At 64.9% G+C, this 13,006-nt stretch overlaps 1 protein-coding gene across 1 annotated transcript in view; it reads right to left on the bottom strand.

Annotated features, from left to right (window-relative positions):
* NBEAL2 (neurobeachin like 2) overlaps positions 1 to 12,903 on the bottom strand; it is a 28,919-nt gene extending 16,016 nt beyond the window's left edge. Inside the window, 26 exon segments of the mRNA XM_027769293.1 lie at positions 23 to 85; positions 226 to 384; positions 465 to 627; positions 782 to 884; positions 1,065 to 1,236; positions 1,561 to 1,694; positions 1,814 to 1,988; positions 2,159 to 2,251; positions 2,346 to 2,428; positions 2,579 to 2,900; positions 3,077 to 3,196; positions 3,276 to 3,408; positions 3,495 to 4,002; positions 4,005 to 4,080; positions 4,464 to 4,562; positions 4,771 to 4,854; positions 5,880 to 5,960; positions 6,386 to 6,492; positions 6,607 to 6,889; positions 6,980 to 7,065; positions 8,490 to 8,572; positions 8,671 to 8,795; positions 8,876 to 8,957; positions 9,040 to 9,168; positions 9,242 to 9,330; positions 12,753 to 12,903. Of these exon segments, the coding sequence (XP_027625094.1) occupies positions 23 to 85; positions 226 to 384; positions 465 to 627; positions 782 to 884; positions 1,065 to 1,236; positions 1,561 to 1,694; positions 1,814 to 1,988; positions 2,159 to 2,251; positions 2,346 to 2,428; positions 2,579 to 2,900; positions 3,077 to 3,196; positions 3,276 to 3,408; positions 3,495 to 4,002; positions 4,005 to 4,080; positions 4,464 to 4,562; positions 4,771 to 4,854; positions 5,880 to 5,960; positions 6,386 to 6,492; positions 6,607 to 6,889; positions 6,980 to 7,065; positions 8,490 to 8,572; positions 8,671 to 8,795; positions 8,876 to 8,957; positions 9,040 to 9,168; positions 9,242 to 9,330; positions 12,753 to 12,884 (3,684 nt within the window). The 5' untranslated portion in view covers positions 12,885 to 12,903.
* Between the last annotated feature and the right edge of the window lie 103 nt (positions 12,904 to 13,006).

The following is a 13,006-nucleotide window of genomic DNA, read 5'->3' as shown; positions in this document are numbered from 1 at the left end:
CGCCGTGGAGGCCACACTCCCGCAGCCGGAGCCGCTGGCGGCTCCGCTCAGGCAACCGCTCATTCTGCTGCAGTCGGCGCAGGATCTGTGTGGGGTCACGGGTGGTCCTCACAGAGAAGGGCTTACAGCAGGAGGGCATGTCCCCATGCAGGCGTGCGGCTTCAGGAGAGGCCTGCTGCACCCATGTGCTCCAGAAGGCCAGGGTTGGGGATGGGCAGGGTGTACCTTGCAGACTCGGTCAGGCACCAGGGGCAGCGGCCTCGGCCGCACCAGCAGGGACAGCAGCACCTCGAGGTTCCCGGAGTCCAGCAGGAAGGTGGCCAAGGACTCATGTGCAGGGGAGCCCTGCAGCACCGCCAGCAGCAGGTCCAGCGCGCCCACCACCTGGACACAAGGTCTCAGTTGCTCTGGGCCCCCGGGTGGGCACTCTGCCTGAGCCTTGCCCTCAGCGATGCCCAGCCTACCTGGCCATCGTCACCTGCAGCCACCAGAAAGCTCAGCATGACCTGCACGACCTGCATATCATCAGCCAAGAGGCTCCGCACCAGGAACTCCCGCGCCAGGCCCAGCAGGGACGTCTGCACCGTGCGCAAATCGTCGGCCACAAGGGGGCGCTCCCTCTGCGGGCTGTGGGGCCAGCAGACAAGCATGTCCAACGAGGACCAGGGGCACAGGGGAAAGATGGGAGGTGGGTGTGTGAGCTGGGGGAGCACACCGCCGTGTACCCACTGCCTGAAGCCGCTGTGCCAGCTCCTTGCTGCCCGCCTGCCCCCGGGCCCACCTGTAGTGGGTGCGCAGAGCATCGAGGATGAACTGGAGCCCGTACTTCTTCCGCAGCTTCTGCCTGTGCTCACGGACGATGCTGGACACGTACTGGATGTGACCTGAGCAGGCACCGAGAGGGCTCAGGCCACCAGGCCCTCCAGGACAGGGCCAGCTCCCGTCAGCCTCCTGGGCCAGGGTCACGTTCCCCTACGATGCCCCAGGGGTCCCTGTCAGTCGTGTCGTCACTTCTCACAGCCCACCTGCTCTGTGGCCGGCCTGTCGTCCAGGCCCGCACCTACCGAGGCGAACAGCGAAGTCGCCGAGGGCCCAGAGGTGGAAGTGGAAGAGCAGGTGCTGGTAGAGCAGGAACTGGAGGGTCTCCGCCGTCCTCCGCGAGTTCTCTGCCGCCACCTGCTCCAGCAGCAGCTGGGCACTCATGAGCACGTTCATGTCCATGGCCCAGCCGGGCACCTGGCATGCAAGGGGAGGTGGTGAGGGCCGTGCCCCAGCACCTGCCCTCTCTGCACAGGCGGACAGACGCAGCCCTGCTGCTCAAGACCGTCCTGGTCCCGTGTCCGAAGTCCGAGCTCCCCAGCCTGCTCGCGTCCCCAGCCTCTGCCAGTGCCGCCCCTGTTCCCAGACCCTGATCCTCTCCACCAAACCCCTTCCAGGCTTTGAAGGCTGTACTCAGATGCTGCCTTCTCCAGGAGGCTGCCCCTCTCGGCTCCCTGTCCCCCACCAGTCCCCTCGGTCAGGCACCAGGATGCCTACCCGTGGCCCCACCTCCCAGCCCACCTTGCGCAGGAGAGCCCCGATGATGGCAGGCCCCTGGCACCGCACCAGGCTCTCCTGGTTCACAGCGTGGCCCTGCAGGAAGTTTCTCAGCAGCAGCAGAAAGGCAGCCACTGCGTTCCTCTCCATCCGCTCCTCTGCCGGCCACCAGGAAGGAGACAGACCCATGTCAGGGACCCGTCAGCAGCCACGAGACCTCAAGCACTCCGATCTCCCAGCGTGCCAAGATTCCCTGCCTGCAGCCCCAGTGCCCCACCTGAAGACTTGCCCAACGGGAGAAGCAGGCCCTGGGTGTTGTGGCCGGAGGTCAGTTCAGGTCCCACGAGGTCATGCGTCTCGGCCGGACCTGCCTCAGCCTCTTGGGGTTGCGTGGCCACTCGTTCCAGCAGGGGCAGCAGGACGCCCATGCCCCCCACGCAGTTCACCACATCCTGGGGTGGGCGACCGGCAGTGAGGGCAGATCCAGCCAGTTTCCTGCCCTCGCCGCCCAGCAACCGTGCAGCTAGGCGCCTGACCCAGGAGTTGAACTTGAGCACGGAGCCGCTCCCCAGCCACCCGCCTGTGCTCAGGCTCCCTGCACACTGCACACACGTGCACTCACCTTCACGTCCCAGGTCTCCACTCTGTGGCCCGTCAGGCGGCCGTCCAGCCCATGGCCGGGAGAAAGGTCCAGGCAGATGTTGTTTTTACAGGCCTGGGGCAGGAGGGAGGGGTGGCAGAGTGGAAGTGAGGGGAAGTGGCGCCATGCAGCCAACACCCCGGCCCCACCAGGAGGGGCCCTTCTGTACCTGAGGCGAGTAATGGAGGAGCAGCTTGGTGCTGAGCTCATGCAGGTCACCCTCGGGCTTGAAGGGAGCCATCTCATTGGGCCCTGGGGGTACATGGGGCTTCAGACCTCCCAGGGCCCCTGGCCAAAACCCCATCCAGGGCTGTCCCTTCCCAGACCCCTGGGGATGGCCTCTCCCTTCTCCACCCCTAGCTTCTGCCCGGCATGGGGAGGGCTGGAGGCCGTGCTGCTTACCCAGGGCACACAGGGTCCGCAGGGCTGCTGCCTGCAGGGCTTCGTGGAAGATGGCCACGGCCCCCAACTCGCCCTCCAGGGACGTGGGGCCGCCCCACCGCGTGTCCTGGGTGCCTGCCAGGGTGGAGCTGATGCTGCTCTCCTGCAGGGGGGCCCCTGGCCCGGACCCCCAGCCGAGCCCGGTGGAGGCTGGCACGGACTGGGAGCGGGTGAGGGAAGGGTGGGTGTGTGCCGGGGCGGCAGGGGCTGGGGGCGCGGGCAGCCCCGTGGTGGTGGTCGTCGTGCGGTGCCCAGCAGAGCCGATACAGCAGGAGGAGAAAGGCTGTGTCCAGGGGGCCATGTCAGGTCACAGCGAGGTGGGGCTTCCACCTACACCCAGCTCCCCACAACCCCTGGCAGCACCAAGCCGAGGCCTCTATGTGACGGGGACACAGGTCCCAGTCCCCCTGTGCAGCAGCGTCCCCACCGCCCAAGGCCGCCTCAGTCCTGCCTGCACACCTCGCCAAGGGAGGGGAAGCGAAGGGCCGCTGTCTTGACCAGGTGACCGTCTTTGTAAACATGGACCAGGTTCTGGCTGAAGGGCCGGCGCCCAGGCACGTGGACCACGGCCACGCAGTGCTGGAACCAGAGCCGCAACGTCAGGCCTCACGTGGAACGTGGCACGCTCCATCCACAGGCCACATGAGATGGGGCTCACCCAGGCGGAGTCGGCGAAGGACACTTCAGGCAAGCTCACGGTCAGGTATTCCTTCCGCGTGCACACGGCCACCACCAGCGTCCCGGCGGCCGTGAAGAAGGCCTCAAACCCTGAGCCGCTGCTGGTGAAGAAGCTGGGGGCAGGCAAGCCAGTTATGGCTGTGTGTTCCTGCCGGGCCTGGCGCAAGCCCCCAGCCCCCGGCCCCTGGCTGTCACACACCTGTACAGCTGCTTTCGCTGGAGTGGCCGGGTGGGGGCCAGGGCAGGAGCAGCATCCGCAGGATGCAGGCAGAGCCAGGCATGGAAGGTGAAGCCAGTTCCTGGCCATCGCTGCACAGGGGGGACCATGATGCCCGCCATGCTGGGCGTGAGGTCAAAGTAGCGCAGGGCACGTGCAGGACCCCGGTGCCGGGCCATGCCTGACAGCGCGCGGATGACAGCACCTGCGTGTCGCGCCTGTGCAGCCTCATCTGTGCCCGGCCCTGAGTCCAGCCCTGGCGGGGGGCGCAGCAGGCACCGCAGCTCAGATGGCCTGAGTGACACGCGGCCCAGCGCTTGCAGCAGCGCCAACAACTGCTCTTGGCAGCGGGCCCCCAGGGCCACCCCCGTGCTGAGTGTCTCCAACAAGCAGCCCACCAGGCCTGCCTGCACGCAGATGGCCCGGCTGGCAGGGCAGCTGTCGCAGAGCCACCGGAGGCGCTGAGCCAGGAAGAGGCGCAGCTGGGCGGCCACCGCAGCAGCAGCAGGACTGGCTGCTCGTGGTGGATCAGTGGAGGTGGGTGCGTGCTGTGGTCGCCCTCCGCGGCCTGTGGGTGGGCAGGGACAATTGGCCCGGTCAACAATTGGCACTGCCAACAGTGGGACTCCCACTGCAGGGGAAAGCAGCAGGCACCCCCATCCTGCTCACAGGAAAGTCAGGGCACAAGACCGTCCCTGCTGGGGACAGCCCTCCAGCACCGTCCCCCAGCCTTGGCTTCCAGCCCAGACTGGCCTCATCCCATTACCCGTCCCTAGGATGACCCAGGGTCGCTAATGTGCAGCAGCTTCCAGGGCCCCGCCAGCAACAGTGACATGATGGCCGGCTTCGGATCCCACTACGCACTGGCCAGTCACCAGAGCCCCCCCGGGCAGGAAGCGCGCAGCCGCGGTGAGCCTGGCCCAGTCCCAGCTGCCTCGACCCTGCCCTCACCATGTTGAGCAGCTCTTGCAGCAGCCGGTGGGTGGGGGGGCCATGGCTCTGCAGGACCTCATGCAGGTGAGGGTAGCCAATGCGCTCCTTAAACACCTCCTGTGGAGGGAGCGTGGTGGGGAAGAGGTGGGCCCGGAGCAAACCCACACCCCACAGAAACCAGGCTCACTTGCCTGCTCTGCCTCTGGGCCACAGCACTGCAGGGGGGCTGCAGAGGGGTCCCAGCAGGGCAGGTCCCAGGACAGATTGATGCTCACACCCGCCCCGTGTGCCAAGCTGCACGCAAGCTCTCTGACAGTGCCCTCACCTTGGCCGAGGGGGAGCCACTCATGATGCAGGTGAGTGCTCTGACCACGTGGACCGCGATGGCATCTGCGTCCTGGTCCAGGACCTTGGGGTGGGGAGGGGCAGTCAGGAGAGGCAGGGGCAGGAGGCATGGCTGGCAGCACCTTGCAGTGAGGGCTATGTGGCTGGGCGCCAGCCCTTTGCTCAGCAAGACCCACCCTGACAGAGGCCTGGGAAGAAACCGAGGGTCTCGCTGGGCAGATGGAGAGTAGCTGCTCCCGCTGTGCCTCGTGCTCAGGACTCGGCCCACCCGGCCCCGCCATCCCCAAGCTACACACACCAGGGCAGGCCGGCCAGGGGCGCCCCGTCACCCGGGATGATTGACAGGGCTCAGGAACTCAGGGACAGTCAATCACAGGACATTAGAACCAGAAGAACCTTCGAGACCTTTCTGCCCCATCCTGCCCCCGGCCCCTGGGTCCGGTGGAGATACGGAGGCTCAGCCTGGCTGGACCTGAGGCTGCTGCCTCCTCTTCTGTCCCACCCAGAGGAGTGGGAGTGGGAGGGCTCGGAGAGGTTGTCCACTAGGCCCCCTCTGCCCATTTCCTAGGCCCCCTCTGTTCATTTCCCCATGTGTCCTCAGGCAGCCTTGTTGCCGCCGCCTGGGCCTGTTTCCTCAAGCACAGAAGCAAAGGGGAGGCACCTTGCCCTGCCTGCTCAGTAGTGGCCGTGCCGGCTTCCAGGGGCTGACTGCCGTGGGCACCTGCTGCCTCCCGCAGCCCCACGTGAGACAGGGCATGTTGTGAGGGGCTGGAGGACGCCCACTGCTCAGGCTGGGTGCCAGGGTCCTTGGACAGCAGAGGCCGCCCTCCCGCGAGCGAGTACGAATCCCCGGGCACGGGTGCTGGTCTCCCTTCTGAGGATGGGGCAGGTGCTAAGAGTTTCGAAGGTTCCTTCCAGCTCAGTGCGGCCAAAGCCCAGCTCCCAGTACACTGCTAGGACGGGGTGGCCCCCACGCTGCCTCCCCAGCTCCTGCCCCTCCTCCTGCTGGAGTGCAAGACAGGCTGAGAGGGAGTGCAGAAGGTGGGCGTCGGGGAGGGGGTGTCTGACCGGTCAGCCCCAGGGTGGTACCTTCTGGACATCAGACTCGGTCAGTAACCGGGTGGCCAGGTCACTGTCCCCCTCAGGGGGCGCCCGGGCCTGCAGATATAGCTGTGGGGGAAGGGGAAGGAGGCAAGGAGGGAGGGGAGAGGACGCCGGGAGGGCGGGTTAGAGCAGGACCTGCCTGGGCTCCGCCCCACAGGCCCAAGGGGACAGAAGGGCAGCAGGGCTGCCAGGGCCTGCTCAGATGGGCAGGAGCGGGGGGTGAGTGGGTGGGTGGGGGCTAGGCTCCTCATCAGAAGGCATTTGGGGCAGGGCCACTCCCTTCCCCGCTGTGGGGCACCGGGCCAGCCCTGGAGGCCCGGGTTGAGGGACGCAATCCATGTCCATGCCCCAGGCCTCCCGCTGAAGGGCAGGCCGTCCTGCCAGCCACAGTGCCCCGCCTGGGCCAGCCTGGGTTTGCTCAGTAGCCGCTCAGTGCCTACAGGTGGTCCCCCAGCCTCTGGGTTCAGACCCGCGGCCTGGGCGCTGCTCACCTTGCTGTTCTGGACCAGGCGGGTGAGGTGCTCAAAGCAGTTGTTGCTCAGGAAGGTGGCCTGCAGCACCGGCCGGTCCTCACACGCCAGCATCATGGGGATGGCGTCTGCAGAAGGTCAAGGTCAGGCCCTGTCCCGTCCCCTCCTGTGGCCTTTGACCTTGTTCTCCACGCCGCCCAGCCTGGCTCTTCCACCTGATGGTGCCCAGGACCCATACCCACCAAGCATGCTGACCCGCAGGGCGACAAGGGCCTCTTCGGGACCTGAGCTGGGGCTGGCCGGCCAGTCGGCATTGAGGACGCGGAAGTAGCCCTCGAGCAGGGCGCGGAGCTCTGGCCCTCGTGGGGGCGCGCGGCTGGCGTGCAGGACGTGTACCGCGCCCACCAGTGCCTCTAGCGCCAGGGGCACCAGGCGGGGGTCTTGGGCTGGCCCCCGGCCCCAGCCTTGGATCACGCCCAGCAGGCCCTGCACGGAGGCGGTGGTCACGGCCGTCTGACCATTCTCCTGCGGGAGTGGCAGAGATGACCAGTGGGCAAGGGGCCCACCCAGCAGAGACCCCGACGGCCACCCTCTGCCCAGCTCCCCCCAGCGCACCTTTCCTCCTGCCAGGACAGCGCCGAACAGGTGGGTGAGACGCAGCAGCAGCATGGGGGGCAGGCGGCCTGCATCCCGCAGGCTCTCTGGGGGGCGAGGTGACAATGTCACCGAGATTGCAGGGCCCTGGGGACTATGCAAGAGGTGGGTGCCCTGGGGTGGAGGGGAGGGGAGCTAGGCCAAGGAAGAGCCCCTCCCCCTGCCTGAGGGAGAAGACCTGGCTCTGCCCTGGGAGTCTGCGGAGCCATGGCTCTATGTGGGGGTCAGAGAGGGACGCAGTCCTCCTTTGGGGGGCTCAAGAGGAACGTGGCCCTGCCCTAAGAGCCCAGACAGCCCCCAACATTTGTAAACCCCAGGTGAGTACCCCCATCCACTTCCCTGTGGTGCCCCAGGGGTAGTTTCTCGGATGCAAATCTCCTGTGCCCTCTGCCTGCTCTGTCTGGGGACCCTGCCCGTCTGCCATACTGATGTACCCTCCCCCACCCCTGCCCCTTTGGGGACTTCTAGGGACTTTCACGGCCTCGTGTGTGGGAGGCCCACCTGGCCCTGCTCCAGCAAAGCTGGATGCCAGGCCACAGACGGATAGCCAGAGAGCACAGGGACCAGCCCAGGGCCATGGGAGGAGGAAGGGTGGAAGAGCCGGGCAGCCTGGCTGGAGGGACGGGCTGGGAGGATGGGGCAGGGCTTTGGAGGTGAGGCTGAAGAGGCAGTTGGCCGGGAAGGGGAGAGGACACGGTGTGGGCCCTGAGGTGCCAGGACCAGTCCAGGAGTGTGCTGACAGAGGGGCTGGGCTGGAGAAGGCCTGTGGCGAGGGGCAGCCTGCTCTGGGGGCATCGGGCCCCACCAAGGATAACAATGAAGGGATGCAGTCCAGTGTTTTGAGAAGAGTACCTAGGCTGCGGGAGACGAGGAAGGGCGCTCCGTCCCACTCAGACCTAGGCCGCCCAGGGAGCACCCCAGGGACCGAGACGTCACGCGTGCTGTGGGCAGGCCTCCCTATGGCCCTGCCTGCCTTGTCCAGGCCCACCCGCCCTGAAGCCGTGTAGTCTGGCCAGGCTGCCTTCAGTGGAAGGAGAGAGGGTCGCCAGGGGACAGCTGGCCAGAGGCGCCCTGACGTCAGTCCTCCAGGAATGAGGGAGCGCAGTGGGGGGTGGAGGCCCCTGGGATGGCCCGGGTAGAGGCGGGCGGGGGTTGCAGAAACACAGGGGTCTGACCAGGGGCTTTTAAGGCAGTAGTGGTGGGGGTGGGGAGGACCCAGGAGAAGGGAGGGAAGTAGGATGGGGACGGTGGGCAGGTCAACCTCACCCCTCCACCTGATGGAAAGCTGTCACTCAGCCAGGGGTGAAGTGACTGGCCCTGCCCAGTCTCTCTCTCCTGTCCCTAAGGTGCTGCCTGGCCTCTGGAGGCACCCCAGCACGGGCTCTCCCGGCCTCGTGTGCAGCCACCACGAAGCCACCACTCAGGATGAGGGGACCACAGGAAGGAGCCTGGGTTTAGGGGCGGGGCTGACCTTGGAAGAAGGTGCCGAACCCGCTGGGCAGAGGCACAGGGGGGAACTTGTATCGGCTCTTCTTCCTGGAGCTGATGACTTCTCTGGGGGGTGGGGAGGGCAAGGGCCATGAGACCATGAGACGGGCTCAGCCCACCAGCCCGCACCCTCCACAGCCTGTGCAGGCCTCTCTGGGCCTTACCCACTGTGCTGGCGCCGCCAGGTCTGGTAGGGGTCAAAGAGGGTCTCGCAGAGGAGCAGCGCGTGGAGGGCCACGTTCTCCAGCTGGGTCCTCCGGCCCTCATCTGGTGGTGGGTGTCCTTTCAGCTGTGGGAGACAGTGTGGAGGGGTTAGTCCTGCCAGAGCTGCTGTCCCCTACCCCCTCCACGGGGTACAGCCCACCTCACCTCGGCCACCAGCCCGGTCAGCAGCGCCAGCACCCGGGGCACTAGCGCCTGGCCCCAGCCTGCCTCTACGTTCTCCAGGTTCCTGGGGGGCGAGTGATGGGAGAGGTCACCATGATGCCCCGCCCAATCCTCAGGCCCCGCCCACAGGGGGGACCGCCGCCCACCGGCAGACGATGATGAAGAGCTTGAGCAGCAGCAGGGCTTGCTCCAGGTCCCCCTCGGCCAGCTGCTGGGCCAGTGTGTGCAGCGTGTCCAGGGGCAGCAGCGGCACCTCCGCACCCACCTCCTCCGGCCTGCGGGAAGGGCGATCACTGGGGTGCCCCCGGCCTCCCTGCCCCGCCCACCCTCTGGCAGGTGCAGGCTCACCTCCGCGGCTCCAGGGAGGGCAGTGAGATGCTCTTCTCGAAAGCACCTACGAAGGCCTTCAGCCACTGCTGCAGGTAGCCCAGGTCCTTCTGCAGCGAAGATGGGGGGTGGATGGCGTGAGGGAAAGGGGATGCAGGCAGAGGTGAAGTGGCCAGGAGGGAAAGGCAGAGTGGTGGGTGGGAAAAGGGAGCGGGGTGCGGGCGGAGGCCGTTCAGGAAGTAGGAAGGTCAGCACAGGAGCAAAGCCAGGGCCACTCACCCACTCATCTCTGATCCCACCTCCCCAGCCCTTGGGACCCAGGAAAGCCTGACATGGCAGGGGAGGGGCTTCAGAGGGGTGTGGCCATGGCCTACACTGAGGCTGGGGCTGCAGGTCTCCAAGGCAACTGGCCCCTGCCTCAAGCTGGGCCTCATCTGCCGCCCTCTCATGGCTCAGCAGCCACCTCCAGCAGGAGACCTTCCTGGGCTGTGGGTCCCAGGACACATGTGCACCTCTGGACTGGCAGACCCAGCCATGCACCCGTGCACACGCCCACACGCACAGACCTGCATCCTGGCGGGACTTAAGCCTTGCCCCAGAACCTCCACCCGTCCTGACTGGTTACCTGGACCCAGGGCCCCAGGGCTGGCTCCATGGGCAAGAGGGACAGCAGTGGAGCCTGAGCCTGGGCGCTGCCAGGGAAACTTTAGTGTGAACGGGAAACGTCGCCTCCCGCCCTGTCGCCCCAGGCCGGGGGCAGGAAGCGCAGAGTCATGGTGGGGGAGGGAGGCCGCTTCCTCCCGGCAGACCGCAGGGATGTGGGGGGGCACCCCCAGCACCCTGGGTCTAGAGAGGCTGCGAGGGCCCTGGCCCTGTTCTGGGGGCGGGGCCTGGAGCGCAGAGGGGCGGGGCCTTTCTGCACTGGGTGGGGCTTAGGAGTGTCTGTCTTGGAGCAGGCTCTGACCCTGTGGCTGCAGTTACTGTCATCCCAGCTCAGGAACAGGCCCAAGGCCTCAGCCCAGGGACGATGTGCAGGACTCCTTCCTCCTTGCCCTGCCTGGACCCTGCAGGTGCCTGCCCAGAAACAGCTGAGGTATCCCTGCCCAACCCTGGTCCCCCGCCTCTGCCCCTCCCAGGTGTGTGGTGGGTTGTCACTGGCTGCACAGGGAGCCTTCCTTCATGCAGGCCCTGCCAGGAACTCCCAGCTGGTGAACCCAGAGGCGGAGGTGGGCGAGAATAGTCTGGAAATGACGGGACAAACACCGCCGACCTCCAGAAGCACCCCTGGATAGACAGCCAACGTCTGTTGCCTGTGGGTCCCAGTCCACAAAGCCAGGCCCAGATGGGCCCCAGGGAAGGAGGCCTGACCCCAGTAGACCTGGGCCAGGCCCCACCCCCCAGAAAACCTGGAGGGAATAGCTGTCTTCTCTGCACCCGGCACGTTCTTTTTGGGGAGATTTTTGCTATAAGGTATGTGTGGTCGCTAGAAAGAGACAGAAAGCGAGAAACCACCCTCTAGGGGGGATGGCCACGGCGCAGTCCCTTCTCCAACCTCCTCTTGGGATCTTGGGCTCACACACACAGGCACCTGGCATGAGTTTTAAGTCTCCGGGTCCAGGATTCAAACCAGTCAACTACATGGGAGTCCAAGGACATAGTCACTACGCCATCTGCTGGTCCCGCGGTTGGGCCCTTCTTTATACATTTTGTCCGTTTTTCATTTTTGCCATGGGGTGAGTGCGATCACCACAGAAAGAGAGAGGTGGGGAGAGAGAAATCAGCCCCTGGGGGCGATGGCCACGCCACAATCCCTTCTCCTCCACTCTCCTCTCGGGATTGAGGCACACATGTACATACACCCAGCATGTTTTTCAAGCTGCTGGATCCAGGACTCAAACCACACGGTTGGCCATGTGGGATCCAGCTGGCCTAACCACCACGCTACTGGAGAGTCCCTTTTTTTTTTTTTTTTTTTTTTTTTTTTTTGGAGAGGTTTTTGCTATAGGGCGCATGCATCCACCAGACAGACAGAGACAGAGAGACAGAAAGGGAGAAATCACCCCCCCAGGGGGGATGGCCACGCCACCATCCCTTCTCCTCCATTCTCCTCTCAGGATCTTGGGCACGCACGCACACGCACCCGGCATGAGTTCAAGCCACCAGGTCTGGGACTCGAACTGTGGTCGACTATGTGGGAGTCCAGCGACATAGCCATTATGCTAACTGCTGGTTCCCCTTTAAGCATTTTGACACAGATCCAAAGCCCAGGCAAGTCAGAGAGGGGCCAGAGCCCCAAGGCGTGGGCCCACACACCGTGATGCTCTGTCCAGCAGTCACCTCCACTGACCTCTCTGATCTCTGCTGCAGTTCGCCTCCCTCCCTTCCTCCCAGCAGACACCCCCAGGAGGCCGGCCTTGCAAAGGGGGAAGTTGGCTGTGCTGCACTTCCGAGGTGCTGAAGGCCAGACTTTTGTTCGAGGCCAGGACCTCTCATGGTTGCCAGCCAGCCAGCCAGCCAGGCTGAGCAGGCAACCCCTGCTCCCTATCTCAGTAGCCCCCCAGAATCTCGTGTGCCTTCAAAAAATGTCCCGGGTCAGCAGATGGTACCGTGGTAACGACACTGGACTCCCACATGGCCAATTGTGGTTTGAGTCCCAGATCCAGTGGCTTGAAAATCACGTGGGGCAAGTGTGGAGAAGGGAGCAGCCATCCCTGCTGTGGGAGATTTCTTACTTTCCCTCTCACTGTCCCTGTCTCTTTCTTGCTGCAAAATCTCTTTTAAAAAAAGTTCCAACATGGTCTTTCCCCTTCTTCCATAAACTCATCAAGTAAAAATCTATCACTCAAAATGCATGTCCTGGGGGCTAGCAGGTGGCGTGGTGGTTAAGGACGTTGGATGCCCACATGGCTGACTGCAATTCAAGTCCCGGACCTGGTGGCTTGCTTTCTCACTTTCCCTCTCTCTCTCTGGTCAAGTTAAAATAAATACATAAAGTTAAATGAAATAATTATTTTTTAAAAATGTGGGTCCTATATGCTACCTGCAGCTCAGCTGAGCACCCGAAAACCCGTTTGACCCCCCCCAACTGCCCCGCTCCAGGACAGAGGCTCACTCGCTGAGCCTGGCATTCCAGGTCCCTAGTCCAACCAAGGCCTGCTTTTCCAGCCCCTCTGCCTCTCCCCACCGTGACTCACGTCCTCTGCCCACCCTGCGCCCTAGTGCCTCTGTGACTTGGGCTTTCCGTACCAAGGCAGGAAGCTCCCAGCCTCCGCATTACCATTACCTGGATTGCCTCTACCCTCCCAGACCTGGGCGGGTCCCTCAAACCCTGCATACTCCTGCCTTCAGTCCCTAGAACCACACCCTCGGCCTGTCCAGTCCTGCAGAGTTCCAGCAGGTCCAGGTTGAGCAGGGTTCAGGACTGGGGTAATCAAGGTGGCCTTCGAAGGCTCTGGAAGGGCACGAGGGGGACCCTAAAGCACATTCCTAGGCAGGGATGGGGTGCAGCTGGTCCCGCCCCTCTGGGTCTTACCTCTTCTCCCTGGGAGGCCTCAGGCCAGCTCTGACCTGGGCCCTGTGGCTCAAGGCTGCAGAACTTGGAAGTTGGGGAGTCCCTGCGGGAGCCAGGGCCAGAAGGCCGAGGAGGGCAGGAGGCTGCGAGCATGGTGGCAGCACTGCATGAGAAGGCGCCCAGTGCCGGGCAGGGGTGGCTGGCGCGTGAGCCCGGTGCTCCACTCAGAGCTCCACTGGAGCTGCTGTGGCTGCCGGCTCCTCCCTCCCTTCCCA

Source organism: Tupaia chinensis, unplaced genomic scaffold, assembly GCF_000334495.1.
Source record: "Tupaia chinensis unplaced genomic scaffold, TupChi_1.0 Scaffold149184_1, whole genome shotgun sequence".
In the NCBI taxonomy this organism is placed as follows: domain Eukaryota; kingdom Metazoa; phylum Chordata; class Mammalia; order Scandentia; family Tupaiidae; genus Tupaia; species Tupaia belangeri.
This window is presented reverse-complemented; position numbering and strand designations above follow the sequence as displayed.